The sequence below is a fragment of the Nerophis ophidion genome, linkage group LG12 (genome assembly GCF_033978795.1).
Source record: "Nerophis ophidion isolate RoL-2023_Sa linkage group LG12, RoL_Noph_v1.0, whole genome shotgun sequence".
Lineage (NCBI taxonomy): Eukaryota > Metazoa > Chordata > Actinopteri > Syngnathiformes > Syngnathidae > Nerophis > Nerophis ophidion.
The window spans coordinates 36,344,359-36,363,805 of NC_084622.1; the positions used below are offsets into that span (position 1 = coordinate 36,344,359).

The 19,447-nt window shown below is 44.9% G+C and overlaps 1 protein-coding gene across 1 annotated transcript in view; it reads right to left on the reverse strand.

Moving 5' to 3' along the window:
* Positions 1-19,447, reverse strand: part of jph3b (junctophilin 3b) — a 156,431-nt gene that overhangs the window by 90,688 nt on the left and 46,296 nt on the right. The window contains exon 2 of the mRNA XM_061917475.1: positions 8,770-9,256. Coding sequence (XP_061773459.1) covers positions 8,770-9,256 — 487 coding nt within the window. The remainder of the gene's footprint in view (positions 1-8,769; positions 9,257-19,447) is intronic.

Below are 19,447 nucleotides of genomic sequence, written 5' to 3' on the forward strand. Positions count from 1 at the left end.
CATACCCGCTTCCCCCCCTCTCAAGTCTCGTTCTCCGCCTGAATCCGTGCCTTTTTCCACCTCATTTAGTGAGGATTTTGAACATTTTAGAGGGGAGGAGCCTGCCCTCCTCCAAACCTCCCACCGCCCGCCCTTACGGTCAGCCTCTGTCCAACTGGGCCCCGTCTGGAATCCGGGTCTTGAGGGGAGGGCCAGTATTACTACTAAGCCTCCTAGACCTCCACCACCGGTGTTCACCCCTGTTAAACCTGTTAAGCCACTACGGCCTCCTAGACCTCCTCCACCGGTGTTCTCCCCGGTCAAGTCACGCCCTCTTAGACCTCCTCCACCTGTGTTCCGTCCGTGCCCTAGTTCTAGTTTTAGTCACAGTCTCTCTCAGAGTTCGAGTCCCAGCCTTCTTCGTAGCCCATGCTCTAGTCCTACTCGTAGACCGACTTGTAGACTGAGTCGTAGTCCAAGTCCTGGTCCGAGTTTCCGTTCTGATTCTAGTTGTAGTCCTAGTCTTTCTCGTAGTCGTCGTAGTCCTAGTTCCACTCGTAGACTGATCCGTAGTCCGAGTCCTGTTTCGAGTCCGGTCCCGAGTTTTGTTTCTTGCCTTTGTAATATTAGTACTGATTCCCCTCGTGGTCTTAGTCCGAACCCTAGTCCTTACCCAAGTTCTTGTCCGAGCCCCAGTGTTACTGTAAGTCCTAGTCTTTGTCCTAGTCCTTGCCCGAGCACCAGTTTGATTGTTAGTCCCAGTCCTTGCCCAAGCCCTAGTTTGACCGTTTGTCCTAGTTCTTGCCCAAGCCCTGGTATGACTGTAAGTCCTGGTCGTTGCCCAAGCCCTTCTCAAAGCACTAGTGTGATTGTAAGTCCTGGTCCTCTCTCAAGTCCTTGCCCGAGTCCTAGTGTTTGTCTTATCACTCATCATAGTCCTAGTCCTGCTCACAGCCAGTCCCCTAGTTCTCCTCGGCAGACCCCTGTGCCTGCTCCTCGGCTGAAGCCGACTCCTGCTCCTCGGCTGAAGCCGACTCCTGCTCCTCGGCTGAAGCCGACTCCTGCTCCTCGGCTGAAGCCGACTCCTGCTCCTCGGCTGAAGCCGACACCTGCTCCTCGGCTGAAGCCGACACCTGCTCCTCGGCTGAAGCCGACACCTGCTCCTCGGCTGAAGCCGACACCTGCTCCTCGGCTGAAGCCGACACCTGCTCCCAGTCTGGTTCTCACACCAGCACATGACTCTGACCTGGTTTTCACGCCAGAAAATGTTTCTAGCCTTGTTCTCACGCCAGTTTCAGACTCTAAACTGGTTCTCACGCCAGCACAAACTCCAAGGCTGGAGCCCACTCCGGTACCAGCACCACGACAGGTACCGGTGCCAGCTCCGTGCCGCCAAGCACCGGTGCCAGCTCCGCGCCGCCAAGCACCGCCGACGACGGGGCTGGAGCCCACACCAGCGTCGACGACGGGGCTGGAGCCCACACCAGCGCCGACGACGGGGCTGGAACCCACACCGACGACTACGCCTGCATTCACGTCGATGACGACTCCTGCGGCTCCCAGGCCGCCTCCGACGACTCCTGCGGCTCCCAGGCCGCCTCCGACGACTCCTGCGGCTCCCAGGCCGCCTCCGACGACTCCTGCGGCTCCCAGGCCGCCTCCGACGCCTTCTTCGGCTGCAGCACCCGCATCATCCTCGCCAGCTGCACTCGGGCCTGCTTTGGCTGCAGTCCCCGCACCCTCGTCTGCTGCTTCCAAGCCTGCTGGGATTTCGGTGCTGAGGCGTCGCCCACCACGTCGACCACGGGCGTGGCCTCTGCGAGGTCATCCTCCTCGCCAGATACTCCCTCCTCCATGTCGGCCACGGATGTGGCCGTGCCCGGGTCGTCCGCCTCGCCGGGCACCTCATCCTGCGAGGCGGCCACTAATGTGGCCTTTTCGAGGTCGCCCGCCAAAACTTTTTCGGCAGCAGCGTTCCACCCGCCGCCGCCACATGATGTGTCCTCGGTGGATTCGGGGACATGCGATCTGGCGACCCTCCACCGTGGACTCCCTCCGCCCTCCCTTCGTTTGTGAACTTTCTGGTTTTGGGAGGGGGTTCTCTTTATTGCAGTTTTTTGGGGGCATCTGGGATCTGCCCCTTAAGGGGGGGGTAATGTTGTGATCCGGCTTCCGGATCACACATCTCTAGCATGTTTGTCTTTTTTGTATTGTCCTACTAGGTTTTGATCATGTTTTGGACTCTACCGATCCCGTTTGTTAGCGCACTTCCTTATTTACATTCATCACCATGACAACTTATTTGCTCCTCCTGCATGGCTCATTCACACACCGGTTTGTAATTATGTTTTCTGTATTTAAGCCCCTCTGCTACCTAGTTCGCTCTCGCCAGTTTGTTTGCACCTGCAACCGTTACGTGAGTGGTCTCTGATTATTTTTCTGCTTGCTAAATGTAGCTTGCCTCCGCGCGCTTGGCTCGCGCTTTATGGACTTCGAACTCTGTCTTCTGTGTATATTAGCATTTAGTTTTCTGTGCTCAGACACGCCTTTGATTTGCTCTTTTGTACCAGTGTTCTTTTTGTAACTTCATATTAAAAGGCTGTTCATACCTTCATTCCTGCCTGCTGTGATCCTGCGCATCGAGAGGCGACACTCCCCGCGCATCCTCGATGCCGCGCAAACGTAACATATTTACTGTATTCATTTACTGGTACCCTGGTTTTCATACAACCTGCATTTCGCAGGATTTGATTTCTGATGAACATTTTTTCCAATTGTTTTCCCTGGTTTTCATGTACCGCATAGCGTACTGTACTGTAGCGTCTTAGTTTTTTTGTTTTTTTTTCCAAGATGGCGCTGCTGTAGTGGCTGCTGTAGGCAGGAGCTCTGTGCTCTTGTGTCATCCTTTTGTGTTTCCCTCTTGTTTATATTTTTTTGCCTTTTGGTCCGGGACCCTTTGGGACTGTGTGACAAGGGGTGGCACTTTCGTGACCTCTGTGGTGCTTTTTTTGTGGACTTCTGGATCTGCCTCCCGGGAGCCTTTTGGCCATGGAGACCAGCTGCTGGGTGTCTGCCACACCGGAGTCGGTTTGGAGGGACTGGAGGAGATGCGGATGAAGGGACAGGACTGCAGAGTTTGGAGGGACTGGAGGAGGTGCGGATGAGGGGACAGGACTGCAGAGTTTGGAGGGACTGGAGGAGGTGCGGATGAGGGGACAGGGCTGCGGAGCTAGCACTGAGCGCTGGGACGGAGAGGCTTCGTGGTGTCTTGGCTGGGTGAGCAGGTGTCGGACACCTCAGTCACCTTGGATGTATCCTCGCTCATCCATGCGGACTGGACACAGGCCGAAAATGGAGTCGGCTGTCTTGGTTGCTTTGTTGGGTCTGCTCCTGTCTCTGGCCATGCTCCCTCCACCCCAGCGGACGATGGCGTGGAACACCCCAGAGGCCACCACAGTGGATATGTTTCTTTTACTTTTTATTCATAGCTAGTATGTAGAAGTGGCTGGTTGTATCTGCTGCTTTAATGTCTTTAATGTCCTCTATGTTCTTTGATGTTTGATGTTTCCCTCTTACACACATGGAAGAGGGATGTGTACTATGGCTATGAGTTGTTGTTTTTTCCCTTGGCCTCAGTCTGCACCTCCTCTCCAGGGCCCAGGCTAAGACCGATTTTTTTTATTTTGTTTTAATCTTTTAATCCCCCCCCTTGTTTACCTGTATCTCATCTTTTTTGTAAGGGGCGCTGGAAGCCGGCAGACCCGTCAGCGATCCTGTTCTGTCTCCCTGTAATGTTTGTCTAAACTTGAATGGGATTGTGCTGAAAATTTTAATTTTCCTGAAGGAACTCTCCTGACAGAATAAATAAAGTACTATCTATCTATCTAGTTATCATACAGCTAATAACTATTGCGCGTAACAAACGAGTCAGTTTGCACATGTATCACAGAATCCGGTTCTTCAATAAAGAATCCAACATGTTGGTGACTCAGTTTTGTTTTTATTAATACACTGCGTGAGTCTGGATGTGTTACATAAAATGTCTTTATTACAAAACATGCCTGTGAGTCCGCACTTCACTCCCCACCTGGCAGTCATTCAACCACAGTTCGACTCCCTCTTCGCCATCTTCACCGACAAGAGTCGTTGATAATGCTAAAAAAGTTAATAATTTATTGCCATGATCCCACGTGGCAGTTTGTACTTTGTTGGTCATTTCCCTGTGTTTTGTGTCCTACTGTCTTGGCCTGGTTGCTCTTGTTTTGGTAATATTTCCTGTTGGGTCTCTGTGTTTTGCAAAACCTTTAATTTCAGTCCCTTTTCCTGCCAGCACACCTGTTCCACATTGTTAATTAGTTCTATTTAGTTCTGCCTTGTTCCCTCCTTCAGTGCTGGTTCTTTGATAAGTGTATGCCACAGTGTTCTGTTGAATCCTTGGTTCCTGCTCGACTTGTATTACTTTTCGAATGCCTGGTACCTAATAAAATGGCTAGTCGCTTCTTTGCATGCTGGGATCACGGCAGCTGCCGCTAGACACTATCGTCACATTTAAATGTCTTTCACATTGATTTCTGCATGAAAACTATAATTATTCCGTCTAACACCTGCTCTGTGGCCTTGTGGTTAGAGTGTCCTCCTTGAGACTGGAAGGTCGTGAGTTCAAACCCCGGTTGAGTCATACCAAAGACAATAAAAATGGGACCCATTACCTCCCTCTCATCAAGGGTTGGAATTGGGGGTTAAATCACCAAAATTATTCTTGAGCGTGGCCACCGCTGCTGCTCACTGCTCCCCTCACCTCCCAAGGGGTGAACAAGGGGATGGGTCAAATGCAGAGGATAATTTCACCACACATAGTGTGTGTGACTATCATCTGGACTATTAACTTTAAAATGTGTTTTATGTTAATATTATATGATGTCTAGAAAAAAATCATGTAGATTTACATTATTTGTTATGGGAAAACCTCGACTACTGCAACGCACTTCTTGTCAGGATCCCCAGCAGGAACATCCAGAAGCTGCAGTACATACAAAATAGTGCTGCGAGGATCCTCATGAGAGTGCGGAAACATGACCACATCACACCAACTCTCAAATCCCTTCACTGACTTCCTGTTCCATTCAGGATTGAATTCAAAATCTCCCTACTAACTCACCAGTGCCTCCATGGAAATGCCCCCCTCTACCTCAAGGAACTGCTCACCCCCAAATCCTCCACATGACACCTCCGCTCCATACAGGCTAACCTCCTCCAGCCTCCACGGACAAAGCTTCGAACAATGGGAGACCGGGCTTTCTCCTCCGCTGATCCCAGTCTGTGGAACGCTCTCCCTGACCACCTGAGGGCACCTCAGACTGTGGATGCTTTTTAAAAAGGCTTAAAAACCCATCTTTTTAAAAAAGCCTTTCTATAGACATGCATGCTGGTTGTAGCTATTGGGCTGTTTCTAGTTTTATATTTTATTTATTTTTATTATTACTATTTTTTTACACTGTGGCACTTTCAGGTTGTTTGCTCAACGTAAAGTGCTTTTTACAAATAAAATCTATAATTATTATTATTATTAATAAAACATTCAGTTGTGTTCGATACGAAAACAGATGTACAACTGTTCAGTTGTTAAACCGCAGTAAGACAAAATACAAATTTAGATAGCTTGGCACATCTAATATTAGAGACACTTTTTTTGAGGACAGATCCATTGAAAGTTTGAACAAATTGAAAATAATAACATTCCAATACATATTATATTGCCATATATCTATTTGACCACCCATCCAAATGATGAGAATCAGGTGTCCTAATCACTCTCCGCGTGTATAAAATCAAGCACTTAGGCATGCAGACTGTTTCTACAAACATTTGTGAAAGATAGGGCTGCTCTTAGTGATTTCCAGCGTGGAACTGTCAGAGGATGCCACCTGTGCAACAAATCCAGTCGTGTAATTTCGCTGCTCCTAAATATTCCAAAGTGAACTTTATTGTGAGAAAAGGGAAGAGTTTGGGAACAACAGCAAGTCAGCCACCAAGTGGTAGGCCACGTAAACTGACAGAGAGGGGTCTGCGGATGCTGAAGCGCATAGTGCAAAGACTTTCTGCACAGTCAGCTGCTGCAGAACTCCAAACTTCATGTAACCATCCAATTAAACCACTAACAGTACGCAGAGAGCCTAATGGAATCATCTAAGCCAGGGGTGCCCACACTTTTTCTGCAGGCGAGCTACTTTTCAATTGACCAACTCGAGGGGATCTACCTCATTTATATATATCATTTATATTTATTTATTTATGAAAGAGACATTTTTGTAAACAAGTTCAATGTGTTTAATGATAATACAAGCATGTGTAACACATATAGATGTCTTTCTTTCACAAAGACAAGAATATAAGTTGGTGTATTACCTGATTCTGATGGCTTGCATTGATTGGAATTAGACAGTAATGATGATAACGCCCACATTTTCAAATGTAGGAGAAAAAAAGTTGTCCTTTTTGTACAATACCACATGAAAGTGGTTGGTTTTTGGCATCTAATTCATCCAGCTTCCATACACTTTACAAGAAAAACATTGGCGGCAAATTCCGTAGCTTGCTTGATTGACATTCACGGCACCCGAGGGTCTTGTGAGATGACGCTGGCTGCTGCCAGTTCATTATTATGAAAAAATGACAGAGAGGAAGGCGAGAAACACTTTTTATTTCAACAGACTTTCGCGCGGTCCCTTCCGTCAAAACTCTAAAGGCCGACTGCACATTTCCTATCTTCACAATAAAAGCCCTGCTTCATGCTGCCTGCGCTAACAAAATAAGAGTCTCGGAAAGCTGGCGTGCACAAGTGATGTGCAAGCCAGCTTTCTGAGGGATCGCTTGTGCACGCCAGTTTTCCGAGACTCTGTATTTAGTTAGCGCAGGCAGCATGAAGCAGGGCTTTTATTGTGAAGATAGGAAATGTGCAGTCGGCCTTTAGAGTTTTGACGGAAGGTACGACGCGACAGTCTGTTGAAATAAAAAGTGTTTCTCGCCTTCCTCTCGGTCATATTTTCATAATAATGATCTTGCAGCAGGCAGCGTCATCTCACAAGACCCTCCGGTACCGTGAATGTCATTTAAGTGACGTCTTGGTGAAGATTGATGATCACTAATTTTTAGGTCTATTTTTTTTAAAAGCCTGGCTGGAGATCGACTGACACACCCCCCGCGGTCGACTGGTAGCTCGCGATCGACGTAATGGGCACCCCTGATCTAAGCCATACATCACCAAGTCCAATGCAAAGCGTCGGATGCAGTGGTGTAAAGCACGTTGCCACTGGACTCTAGAGCAGTGGAGACGCCTTCTCTGGAGTGATGAATCACGCTTTTCCATCTGGCAATCTGATGGACGAGTCTTGGTTTGGAGGTTGCCAAGAGAACGCTACATTTCAGACTGCATTGTGCCGAGTGTGAAATTTGGTGGAGGAAGAATTATGGTGTGGAGTTGTGTTTCAGGAGTTGGGCTTGGCCCCTTAGTTCCAGTGAAAGGAACTTTGAATGCTCCAGGATACCAAAACATTTTGGAAAATTCCATGCTCCCAACCTTGTGGGAACAGTTTGTAGCGGGCCCCTGCCTCTTCCAACATGACTGTGCACTAGTGCACAAAGCGCTTCACGGTGGCAGAGGGGTTAGTGCGTCAGCCTCACAATACGAAGGTCCTGCAGTCCTGGATTCAAATCCAGGCTCGGTTGCTTTCTGTGTGGAGTTTGCATGTTCTCCCCGTGAATGCGTGGGTTCCCTCCGGGTACTCCGGCTTCCTCCCACTTCCAAAGACATGCACCTAGGGATAGGTTGATTGGCAACACTAAATTGGCTCTAGTGTGTGAATGTGAGTGTGAATGTTGTCTGTGTATCTGTGTTGGCCCTGCGATGAGGTGGCGACTTGTCCAGGGTGTACCCCGCCTTCCGCCCGATTGTAGCTGAGATAGGCGCCAGCGCCCCCTGCGACCCCAAAAGGGAATAAGCGGTAGAAAATGGATGGATGGATAGTGCACAAAGCAAGGTCCATAAAGACATGGATGACAGAGTCTGGTGTAGATGAACTTGACTGGCCTGCACAGAGTCCTGACCTGAACACGATAGAACACCTTCAGAATGAATTAGAAGAATTTAAAGAGTGTGAAATTTGGTGGAGGATGAATTATGGTGTGGAGTTGTGTTTCAGGAGTTGGTATTGGCCCCTTAGTTCCAGTGAAAGGAACTTTGAATGCTCCAGGATACCAAAACATGTTGGGCAATTCCATGGGATGGCACTTCAAGTTTCGTATGTGAGTAAAGGCAGGTGGCTAAATACTTTTGGCAATATAGTGTATTAAATACAACAGAAGGGTTTTTTTTTAGTGTTGGAGGAAGCTGAGCTCCCAGAGAAAACCCACACAAGCTTGGAGAATACACAAACTACACAGGAAGGCCTAAAACCATACTCAAATCCTGTTCCCGACTCAAATCTTCTTGTTGTGGGACAAGATTTATAACCGATGCTCCGCTGTGTTGCAGAGCAGCCGTGTTATTGAAGAAAGTAGCCATGCACCATCATTAATTGATGGTGCACTGTAAAGGTTAGAGAGAGGTTATGTCTTTAATAAGCATTAATTGCATGTTGCGATTGAATGTCAATAACACTTACCAGAGGACACAGCCCTGTATTTGAGCTGGGGTAGAGCCAAATTAAGCAAATTATCATTCGGCTTATACACATTCACATTGTATCACCTGGTTTTGCCGGTTGTCTAAAAAATATAATGAAATCCTCTTACCTGATAGTAGAGTTGATGTCAGATGCAGCTGAAGACACAGTACTCATCCCTGCCTCGCTGCGGAAGGAGCTCTGTTTAGACCTCTGGGAGGCCAGAGAGCTCCTGGACTCCGATTTCCTCAGCTTCAGCCCGGACAGAATAGACCTCCTGAACAGCCCACTCTTTCTCTTTCCCTTTAGAAGCTCAGCTTCACTGTGTGCCGTCAGGACGAAGCCTCCTCGAGACACGGCGGGGCTGCTGCCGCTGCTTCCAGTGCTGCACATGGAGACGCTGGTGGACAGGGTGCCGGGAACTGGGGGAGGACCAGGAACAGCCACGCTAGTCCGGTCGAGGAGCGCTGTACCGTTGCTATGTTCCGAGCTGGAACGGAGGGAGTTGATGGATGTACGGAGAGGGGAGCGGATGACCGCCGCCATGCCGTAGGGGACACTTTGGCGAACACCGTAGCCGTGCCGCATCCCGCCAACCCACTGGCCCTGAAATGTGCCTGGAGGAAGACAAAAAACACTCAACTTTAAAAATGTTTTTGAATATAGAAAAAGTACTGGAAAATGTATTTTAAAAATCAATTTACACACCACTAATTTACAATACTTCTATTTGCAGAAATTTTAAGTGGGATTCTTCTTTACTTGTCATATGATTTAGTCTCTAATTGTACCTTCCAAAATAATAGGACAGTCAAATCCTTGAGCTACCCCACCAACAAAGATGTTGAGCATGCATACTTTACATTGGGATACATTTGTACTGCACTGGAGCAGAATGGAGCAAAATGTGTCTTTTTATGAGACCACATAAATAATTGATTTGCAACCCACCATTGATTGCAAACAAATAATGAATTTGAAATAAAATAAAATAAAAATGGATACATGGATGATACAGCAGAGGATTGGTAGAATGTCATGCGGTCAGATGAAACCAAAATAGAACTTTTTGGTGTAAACTCAACTTGTCGTGTTTGGAGGAAGAAGAATACTGAGTTGCATCCCAAGAACACCATACCTACTGTGATGCATGGGGGTGGAAACATCATGCTTTGGGGCTGTTTATCTGCTAAGGGGACAGGACGATTGATCGGTGTTAAGGAAAAAATGAATGGGGTCATGTATTGTGAGATTTTGAGCCAAAACCTCTTTCCACCAGTGAGAGCTTTGAATGGTTGACGAAATACTTATTTTTCACCATAATTTACAAATAAATTATTTAAAATTCCTACAATGTGAATTCCTGGATTTTTTTCACATTCTGTCTCTCTCAGTTGAAGTGTACCTATGATGAAAATTACAGACCTCTGTCATCATTTTAAGTGGGAGAACTTGCACAATCGGTGGCTGACTAAATACTTTTTTGCCCCACTGTAAATAAATAAAAAAGTTTGGTTAAAAATTCTGTTCATAACTTTTATGGACAGAATTTCTAGGCGCAGTCAAGGCGTTGAGGGGGACCGGTTTGGTGACCGCAGGATTAAGTCTCTGCTTTTTGCAGATGATGTGGTCCTGATGGCTTCATCTGACCGGGATCTTCAGCTCTCGCTTGAGTCATGACAGCCGAGTGTGAAGCGACCGGAATGAGAATCAGCACCTCCAAGTCCGAGTCCATGGTTCTCGCCCGGAAAAGGGTGGAGTGCCATCTCCGGGTTGGGGAGGAGACCCTGCCCCAAGTGGAGGAGTTCAAGTACCTAGGAGTCTTGTTCACGAGTGGGGGAAGAGTGGATCGTGAGATCGACAGGCGGATTGGTGCGGCGTCTTCAGTAATGCGGACGTTGTACCGATCTGTTGTGGTGAAGAAGGAGCTGAGCCGGAAGGCAAAGCTCTCAATTTACCGGTCGATCTACGTTCCCATCCTCACCTATGGTCATGAGCTTTGGGTCATGACCGAAAGGATAAGATCACGGGTACAAGCGGCCGAAATGAGTTTCCTCCGCCGTGTGGCGGGGCTCTCCCTTAGAGATAGGGTGAGAAGCTCTGCCATCCGGGAGGAACTCAAAGTAAAGCCGCTGCTCCTTCACATCGAGAGGAGCCAGATGAGGTGGTTCGGGCATCTGGTCAGGATGCCACCCGAACGCCTCCCTAGGGAGGTGTTTAGGGCACGTCCAACCGGTAGGAGGCCACGGGGAAGACCCAGGACACGTTGGGAAGACTATGTCTCCCGGCTGGCCTGGGAATGCCTCGGGATCCCCAGGGAAAAGCTAGACGAAGTGGCTGGAGAGAGGGAAGTCTGGGTTTCCCTGCTTAGGCTGTCGCCCCCGCGACCCGACCTCGGATAAGCGGAAGATGATGGATGGATGGATGGGTTAAAAATACTTTTTTCATTGCAAAAAACGTTAATATATTTTGTTGAATGTATGACAATATATTTGTTGCATTATTAAAAAATCCATCCATCCATTTTCTACCGCTTGTCCCTTTCGGGGTTGCAGCGAGTGCTGGAGCCTATCTCAATATTGAAGTTAAAAAGATGTGCATTGACATGCAGTACATTTATACATCCATCCATTTTCTACCGCTTATTCCCTTTCGTGGTCGCGGGGGGCGCTGGCGCCTATCTCAGCTACAATCAGACAGAAGGCGGGGTACACCCTGGACAAGTCGCCACCTCATCGCAGTGCAGTACATTTATTTTTTGTCAAAATGTTAACAGTGAATACATTAAGAAAGACTCAGAAAGGTACTTTATTAACGCACATTTTTCAAGGCTTTCGCGGGCCACATAAAATGATGTGGCGGACCAGATGTGGCCCTCGGATCTTGACTTTGACATCTGTGAACTAGATGAATCCGAACTGTAAGTGGTGACTAAGATGTTTTAAAGAGAAGCCTAGCAAAAACCTTAATTCCTGTAATATATTAGATTAGTCATGATTGAATTGTTCATGCATAATGTCATGAAAAGTTATTCCATTAAGAGCTCGATTTGAAATGACCCGAAGAACATTTCACAATGTTCTTCATAGGCCATTTAAATTACTTTTAAAAAGCACACAGTGTCTAACCCCTCAAGAAGCTTGGTTCTAGAGTCCATGCTGTCAGTAACAGTGGGCCTTGATTGTGTAAGTTTGAACACTACATTATCTTTATGATGCATTGAGTTTATCCATGACAGCAGAGATGATGCACACCAAAAAATGTTGGGTTAAAAAATAACCCAATTTTAACCCGACTGCTGGTTCAGAAAAGGACACACCCCTTTTTTTTACTTACTTTAACTCAACATTGTGGGTTAATTTTTTCAACCCAACCTTTGCATTTAATTATTTAACCAAAAGGTTGAGTTATGATAACTTAACGTTGGGTTATTCCCAACGAACTCATAACATAGCTGTCAGAAAAATTGAGTGTAAATTATCAAATAAAACTTTCTATTACATTGTGTTCCGGACGAGAAGACAAAAGGCTGAAACCTTCCAAGAAGATAGCAGAATCTGCCCAACTTCCACAGGAAGTCTTTTTGAAGTATTTTTTACAAACTCTTTCTTTGATCTATCTTATGGGACCCTCTTTGAACAATTTAATGGAACTTTCTTTGAACTGTTCGGGAACCAAAGGCAACGCTGGTCACGACTCACTTCCCTGAGGAAGCAGCTGTGGGAAGGAGGGGGTTGGGGGGTGGAAATCAAATAAAGAAGGATGAGTACGGTTTTGGGGCAGAGCACGGTGGAGGACTGTACAAGGCTGTACAGTGGCCATGTCCCTCCTCAGATTCTGAGTCCAAATTTAATTCTGACTCTGTTTGATTCTTTGCCCTTTTGTCTTGTCTAATAAATGTCATCAGTGTTTGAACCTGACAATAGCATAACACAAAAGCTGAGTTATGCTCACTACAATGCAGGGTTATTCCAAACCCAACTATTGGGTTGCCCAATTTAGCGCTTCTTGACACAATAGTTGGTTAAAAATTATAAATGTTACTGCTGGTTTGTCCTACTCCTTCCCAACTACTGATCAAAATTATTTTTATTCCATTAAAATATACTCAAAAGCAAGGTATGAGTGACATTTTTTTTTTTTACAAGAATTGCCGTTTATGACATTTTATTGTGTGGATTGTTCTCCCAGGATGCAGATGGGACTACGGAGGCAAGGTGCAGGTAATTTTATGATTTATTGCCCATAAATCATGCAGGATACAAACAAAAGAGCACTAGCATGCCGATAGCACGGAAAGCTAACGGAATCGCGAACAAGAAAAGCTTAACACGTAAACAGGCAGAAAAAAAGGCGAAACTTGACTCAGGAATCAAATTAGTCACCGTCGTAACTGTTGCGTGGAAGCAAATAAGAAAGCCAGACTGAGTGTGGCGAAAAGCAGGAATAAATTGCTCTCCGATTAGTGCCCAGAAGCAGGTGAGCGTCCCGAACACTAATCAGAGGCAGGTGAAAACAATCTGCAGTCATGGCAACTAAAACACAAACCCAAGGATTCTAAAAACAGTAACTGAGGGAGTCAAGAACTATACAAACATGATCTAGGCAGGGGATCATGACAATAGTAGATGTATAGAGCATGCTCAAATATTTACATGTACATTAGATGTGTGACTGTGAATGTCAAAGAGATTACTCCTTAATAAAATTCCATTGAAGAATAAAATACCTTTTAAATAAAGAAAGGCATTTTACCCAAAAATGGTTCATAGTTTTGAAAACCCAGAAATTGAGTTAAAATAATACCCCTAAAACCCAAACAATTGATTGCTCTTCATAAAAATAACACATTTAACATAACACTCGCAACTCATAAATTGGGTTATCAAAAAACCCAGTATTTTTTAAGTGTGTGTTGTTGAGGTTTTATCCAGCATTTCTCTGCACGTTGAGTCAAGTTGCCAAATAACTTATCTGACTAATTCCCATTCTCCCAGTTGCTGGTTGGTAGAGTGTTACTTACAGTACCTATTTTATTACTTTTAGTTTTACTCAATAAAATTAAAAACAACTTCTAAGAACTGATTTTGTTTCTCTAATTGCTGTCTCTCTGTTTGAAAAATGCCATAAAATATGTTGTGCAAGTTGGTCTGAGTTGATAAAAAATATTGCTAGACAATAAACTATATTTTCCCCCAAATTATTGCAGAAAAACAAACCGCATTATTTTGAGACTAAATTAAGCACAAATGTAATCGTAACATGCAATACTGATAATGCAAGTACCTGTTTGAAATGCAATACATTTGTATTACTCATTAGTTTTCTACAATTGTAATTGGAAGGTAACTAAATACTTTTTAATGATATTAAATGAGTAAACAGACAAGATTAAAATTCACTCTCAATCTCTGTGAACAAAAATTGCACTTGAATAAATATTGAACATCATGAAGTGCAGGTTTTTTCCCCAATTGGCAAAACTCGGTTGGATAGTTTCTTTTATTGTGTTTTTTGTTGTTGTTATCACTTTCCAACAAATTCAGCATACTGGGCCGTTTGTCCATTTTTGTCATCGTTTTCGGTCCTCTACAAGGTTTCTCATGGTCGTCATTGTCACTGTCACCGACGTCCCACTGGGGTGAGTTTTCCTTGCCCTTAAGTGGGCTCTACCGAGGATGTCGTAGTGGTTTGTGTTGTGGTTTGTGCAGCCCTTTGAGACACTAGTGATTTAGGGCTATATAAATAAACATTGATTGATTGATTATTTTTTTTATCCTAATTTATTCTCACTAGCGAGTCTCGACTAGCGAGGCCTTCTGTCTTTACATTCTGTGTGTGTAAGATAGCGGTCCCGCCTCCACCCATAGAGACATAGGTTATGGACGACTGAGAAGAAGATTCACTCCGTTTTTAATTTCTGCTATTGAAAAAAAAACACTCAGATGCCAAGAGTGATGCGCAGGGTAACCCCGCTTTCACCCTAAACACACATGCATGGCAATTCATCTATGACAGTAAAGTTATCGAGTTTATTTTCATTTCTCGTTCAACTAATTGATTGGCTACCTAACATACGGGTGTCCAAACTTTTCCACTGAAAACATTAGTTTTAAAAACAAATACAATATATCGGGCTCCCCTCAAGTTTGGTGCCGGGGAACCCGAAGGTTCTCAGTCATAAAAATGTTAAAAAGAAGTCCTATATTATTATTTTTTGGTTATTCCAGATCAATTTCAGTTGGGTCGATATTAAGTTTAAAATTGTTTTTGTTTTATGCCCTTTTTGTCAAAGAAAACACTGTTTTTTATGGCAAAAACACAAAATATGTAATACTTTTCTCCCCCAAAATTTAAAAGTGGAATATGTGATGGGAAGTAATTGGAGACTTAAATAGGTCAATAAATCATAGTACCATTGATTTAAATTCATTATTATTAAATTTTTTGCAATGTTTGGTGATCAAAAGGGGCCTTACTAATAACCGTGTTAAAAATAGGTCAGACATTAATTTTTTTTTAACATTTAAGTCTCTAGATGAACTTAAATCCATTTTTCATTTATAAGTTTGTTATTTAAAAGATGTTTTTATTTTTTTGCCCTTAGTGTCATATGGCAAACAAACAAATTACCGTATTTCCTTGAATTGCTGCAGGGCATATAGTATGCGCCTACCTTGAATTACTGCCGGGTCAAACTCGCTTCGCAAAATAATTAGTGCATGCTTAGTATTACCGCCTGGTCAAACTCGTGACGTAACGAGGGACACTTCCGCTGTCATCATTTTCAAAATGGAGGAGGCTGATTTCAATATCGGTAATTTGAAATTGCATAAAGTTAAGAAGATTAAGAGCTATTCAGTAGGATTTAGGTCCAAGCTTACATCACACTCAAATTTTTACTGCATGCCTTTGGTAAGTGCCGGAGTGAGAAGAGGTTTTAAATTAATTAGCGCATGCTTAATTTTACCGCATGCCTTTGGTAAGCGCAGGAGTGAGAAGAGGTTTTAAACTATTTAGCGCCCCGGCGGCAATTCAGGGAAATACGGTATGTAATATTTTTTCCAAAAATATTTAAAAGTGAAATATTTGATCTGAAGTCATTGGAGTCTTGAATAGGTCAATAAATCATAACAACATTGATTTTGATTCAACATGAATTTTTGAGCAATCACAGCTTTTAGCACTGGACTTCCCTTTATTGTCATTCAAATTTGAACTTTACAGTACAGATAAGAACAACCTTTTGTTGTATTAGCTCGTTGTAGTGCAGGATATAAGAGCAGTAAGGTGCAGATATAAATAAATAGATTACTGTACAGATAAATATATTGCATTTTTTCATATGCATCCACGTCTATGGATGTATGTTGTATTGTCTTTATATTCTAGTGAGTTGATCCGTTATGGGGGGGGGGGGATTGAGGCGATTATTATGATGCATTCAAGAGTCTTATGGCCTGACAAGAAGCTGTTATAGAACCTGGAGGTTCTGCTACGGAGGCTGCGGAACCTATTTCTAGAGTCCAGCACCCAGCCTGCACAGCATTGTGTTATTAGAGTCAAAATTGCAACTTTTTCTTGTCACATTTCACCTGCCTACTCTTTTATTCCACATGTTTTAAATATATGTATATTTTTTAATTATGATTTTGTTCTAATAGTTGTTTTTTTCTAAGGGAGAGCCTCGCCACCCGGCGGAGGAAACTCATTTCAGCCGCTTGTACCCGTGATCTTATCCTTTCGGTCATGACCCAAAGCTCATGACCATAGGTGAGGATGGGAACGTAGATCGACCGGTAAATTGAGAGCTTTGCCTACCGGCTCAGCTCCCTCTTCACCACATCCGAGAGGAGCTCAAAGTAAATTCGCTGCTCCTCCACATCGAGAGGAGCCAGATGAGGTGGTTCGGGCATCTGGTCAGGATGCCACCCGAACGCCTACCTAGGGAGGTGTTTAAGGCACGTTCAACCGGTAGGAGGCCACGGGGAAGACCCAGGACATGTTGGGAAGACTATGTCTCCCGGCTGGCCTGGGAACGCCTCGGGATCCCACAGGAACAGCTAGACGAAGTGGCTGGGGAGAGGGAAGTCTGGGCTTCCCTTCTTAGGCTGCTGCCCCCGCGACCTGACCTCGGATAAACGGAAGAAGATGGATGGCTGGATGGATAGTTGTTTTTTTAATTAGCTGCAGGCCGCAAATACCCCCTGGACCTCACTTTGGACACCACTAACCAAACTGTTCTATAGGGGTCAAAACAATTACTGGTTGGTAGAGGATTATTAACCCTTTTTACAAAAAAAAAAAAATTAAAACAAATATTTACGGTATAATACAATTTTTTCTGGATTTCTTGTTTTGATATGCTGTTTTCTCTCTGCTACGAAAAACTACTAGAATGTGTGATGTTTTCCACTAACGTGAGTTTTACAATGAAATATGATTCATAAATCGAACTCAGAAAGAAACGCATTATTGTCCCGTATATCGGCATCGCAGATATTGCCTCCAAATTGTATTCCTTTATAGCGACCAATATTGCATAACAACTCACTGCTGCATGATGGGACTTATATCTCAACGTTGCTGAAAAGTAGGGCATCTGTGTGTGTGTGTCATGTGTTTCTATCGTTCCTCTTCGCCCCCAAACACACACACACACACACTTTCTCTCTCTAACGGAAGTGCGTGCTCCAATCGAGTATAAATGATCCATACCGTCTGCCGTAGCGCTGATGTAACAGCTCTGTGATTCATTCTGTGGCAAAGGCACTTAACCAAACTACATGACCATGTAAGGACTGCAGCCACGTTCCCTCTCTCTGTCGCAAATACACACAACCAATCCGCCGGTGGGCTTAAGTGCCAGTGAAGTGGGAAGTACTGAATGAAGCCAAAGTTATAAGCCAATGCTTGCCTTCCCAAAAGAGGACACACACCAACAACAAGCACCTCCTACGGTAGACAACGATGCACCGTTTGGAAAAGTGCTGCCATCGTCGTTTGCGCGGCATCTTATCCCTCCGAGACGCCAGAAAAGAGCCTGTGTCAAAGACATCTGGCTTGCACATCTGCCCAGGCCTCTGTAATCATGTCAGGCTACAGCTGCATGACCATATGACAGAGCCATCAAAGTACACACAAACACCCATGCAACAGAGTGACAGGATTACCATTTTATTAAACATCCGCCACAAATCTTGGGCACAGGGAAGGAGGCGGAGCCAACATTGAAAAAGAGAAGGTCCTCTCATTGCATGAGGCTGCAAATTCGAATTGTCTGCTGTAGGGTTGTAGGCTAAAGCGGTATTTGTATAGTATTACGATACTAATGAATCATATTCAATACTATACCGCCTCCAAAAAGTACCGGTCGCCGGCCCCCCGTCATCGTCACGTCATTGCTGGTTTATGAGCAGAGGAGCATGTTCGGCAGTGCACAATCCCAGAGTACTTACAAGCAGACACAGTGTGTAGACAGAAAATGGAGAACAAACGCATTTTGGCTTAGAAACTAACGATAAAGGTGAAGGTAAAACACTGAAATGCCCTAGGAGGAGGTGCTTTAAGACATGGCTAGGTAGCTAGCGGCTAAAGTGAAGCCCCAGTCGGCAGTGTTTTAGCAACTTCTAAATCACGAATCCTCTGCACTACACACTGTAGCTCACTGGCGTCAAAATGTAAACAAACGCCATTGTTGGATCTTCACCTGACATCCACTGTAATGATACCAAGTACAGGAGCGTATCTAGTCGATACTACTATCAATACGTCAATATTTTGTTTGTATATAAACTCAGGAAATATGTCCTTGGACACATGAGGACGTTGAATATGACCAATGGAGGCTCCTGTAAATACTTGGTATCGGATTGATACCCACATTTGTGGTATCATCCGAAACTAATGTAAAGTATCATTATCCATAAGTTTGTTACGTCTCGTCTCGATTACTGTTACGTATTATTTTCGGGTCTCCCCATGTCTAGCATTAAAAGATTACAGTTGGTACAAAATGCGGCTGCTAGACTTTTGACAAGAACAAGAAAGTTTGATCACATTACGCCTGTACTGGCTCACCTGCACTGGCTTCCTGTGCACTTAAGATGTGACTTTAAGGTTTTACTACTTACGTATAAAATACTACACGGTCTAGCTCCATCCTATCTTGCCGATTGTATTGTACCGTATGTCCCGGCAAGAAATCTGCGTTCAAAAGACTCCGGCTTATTAGTGATTCCTAGAGCCCAAAAAAAGTCTGCGGGCTATAGAGCGTTTTCCGTTCGGGCTCCAGTACTCTGGAATGCCCTCCCGGTAACAGTTCGAGATGCTACCTCAGTAGAAGCATTTAAGTCTCACCTTAAAACTCATCTGTATACTCTAGCCTTTAAATAGACCTCCTTTTTAGACCAGTTGATCTGCCGCTTCTTTTCTTTCTCCTATGTCCCCCCCTCCCTTGTGGAGGGGGTCCGGTCCGATGACCATGGATGAAGTACTGGCTGTCCAGAGTCGAGACCCAGGATGGACCGCTCGTCGGGACCCAGGATGGACCGCTCGCCTGTATCGGTTGGGGACATCTCTACGCTGCTGATCCGCCTCCGCTTGAGATGGTTTCCTGTGGACGGGACTCTCGCTGCTGTCTTGGATCCGCTTGAACTGAACTCTCGCGGCTGTGTTGGAGCCACTATGGATTGAACTTTCACAGTATCATGTTAGACCCGCTCGACATCCATTGCTTTCGGTCCCCTAGAGGGGGGGGGTTGCCCACATCTGAGGTCCTCTCCAAGGTTTCTCATAGTCAGCATTGT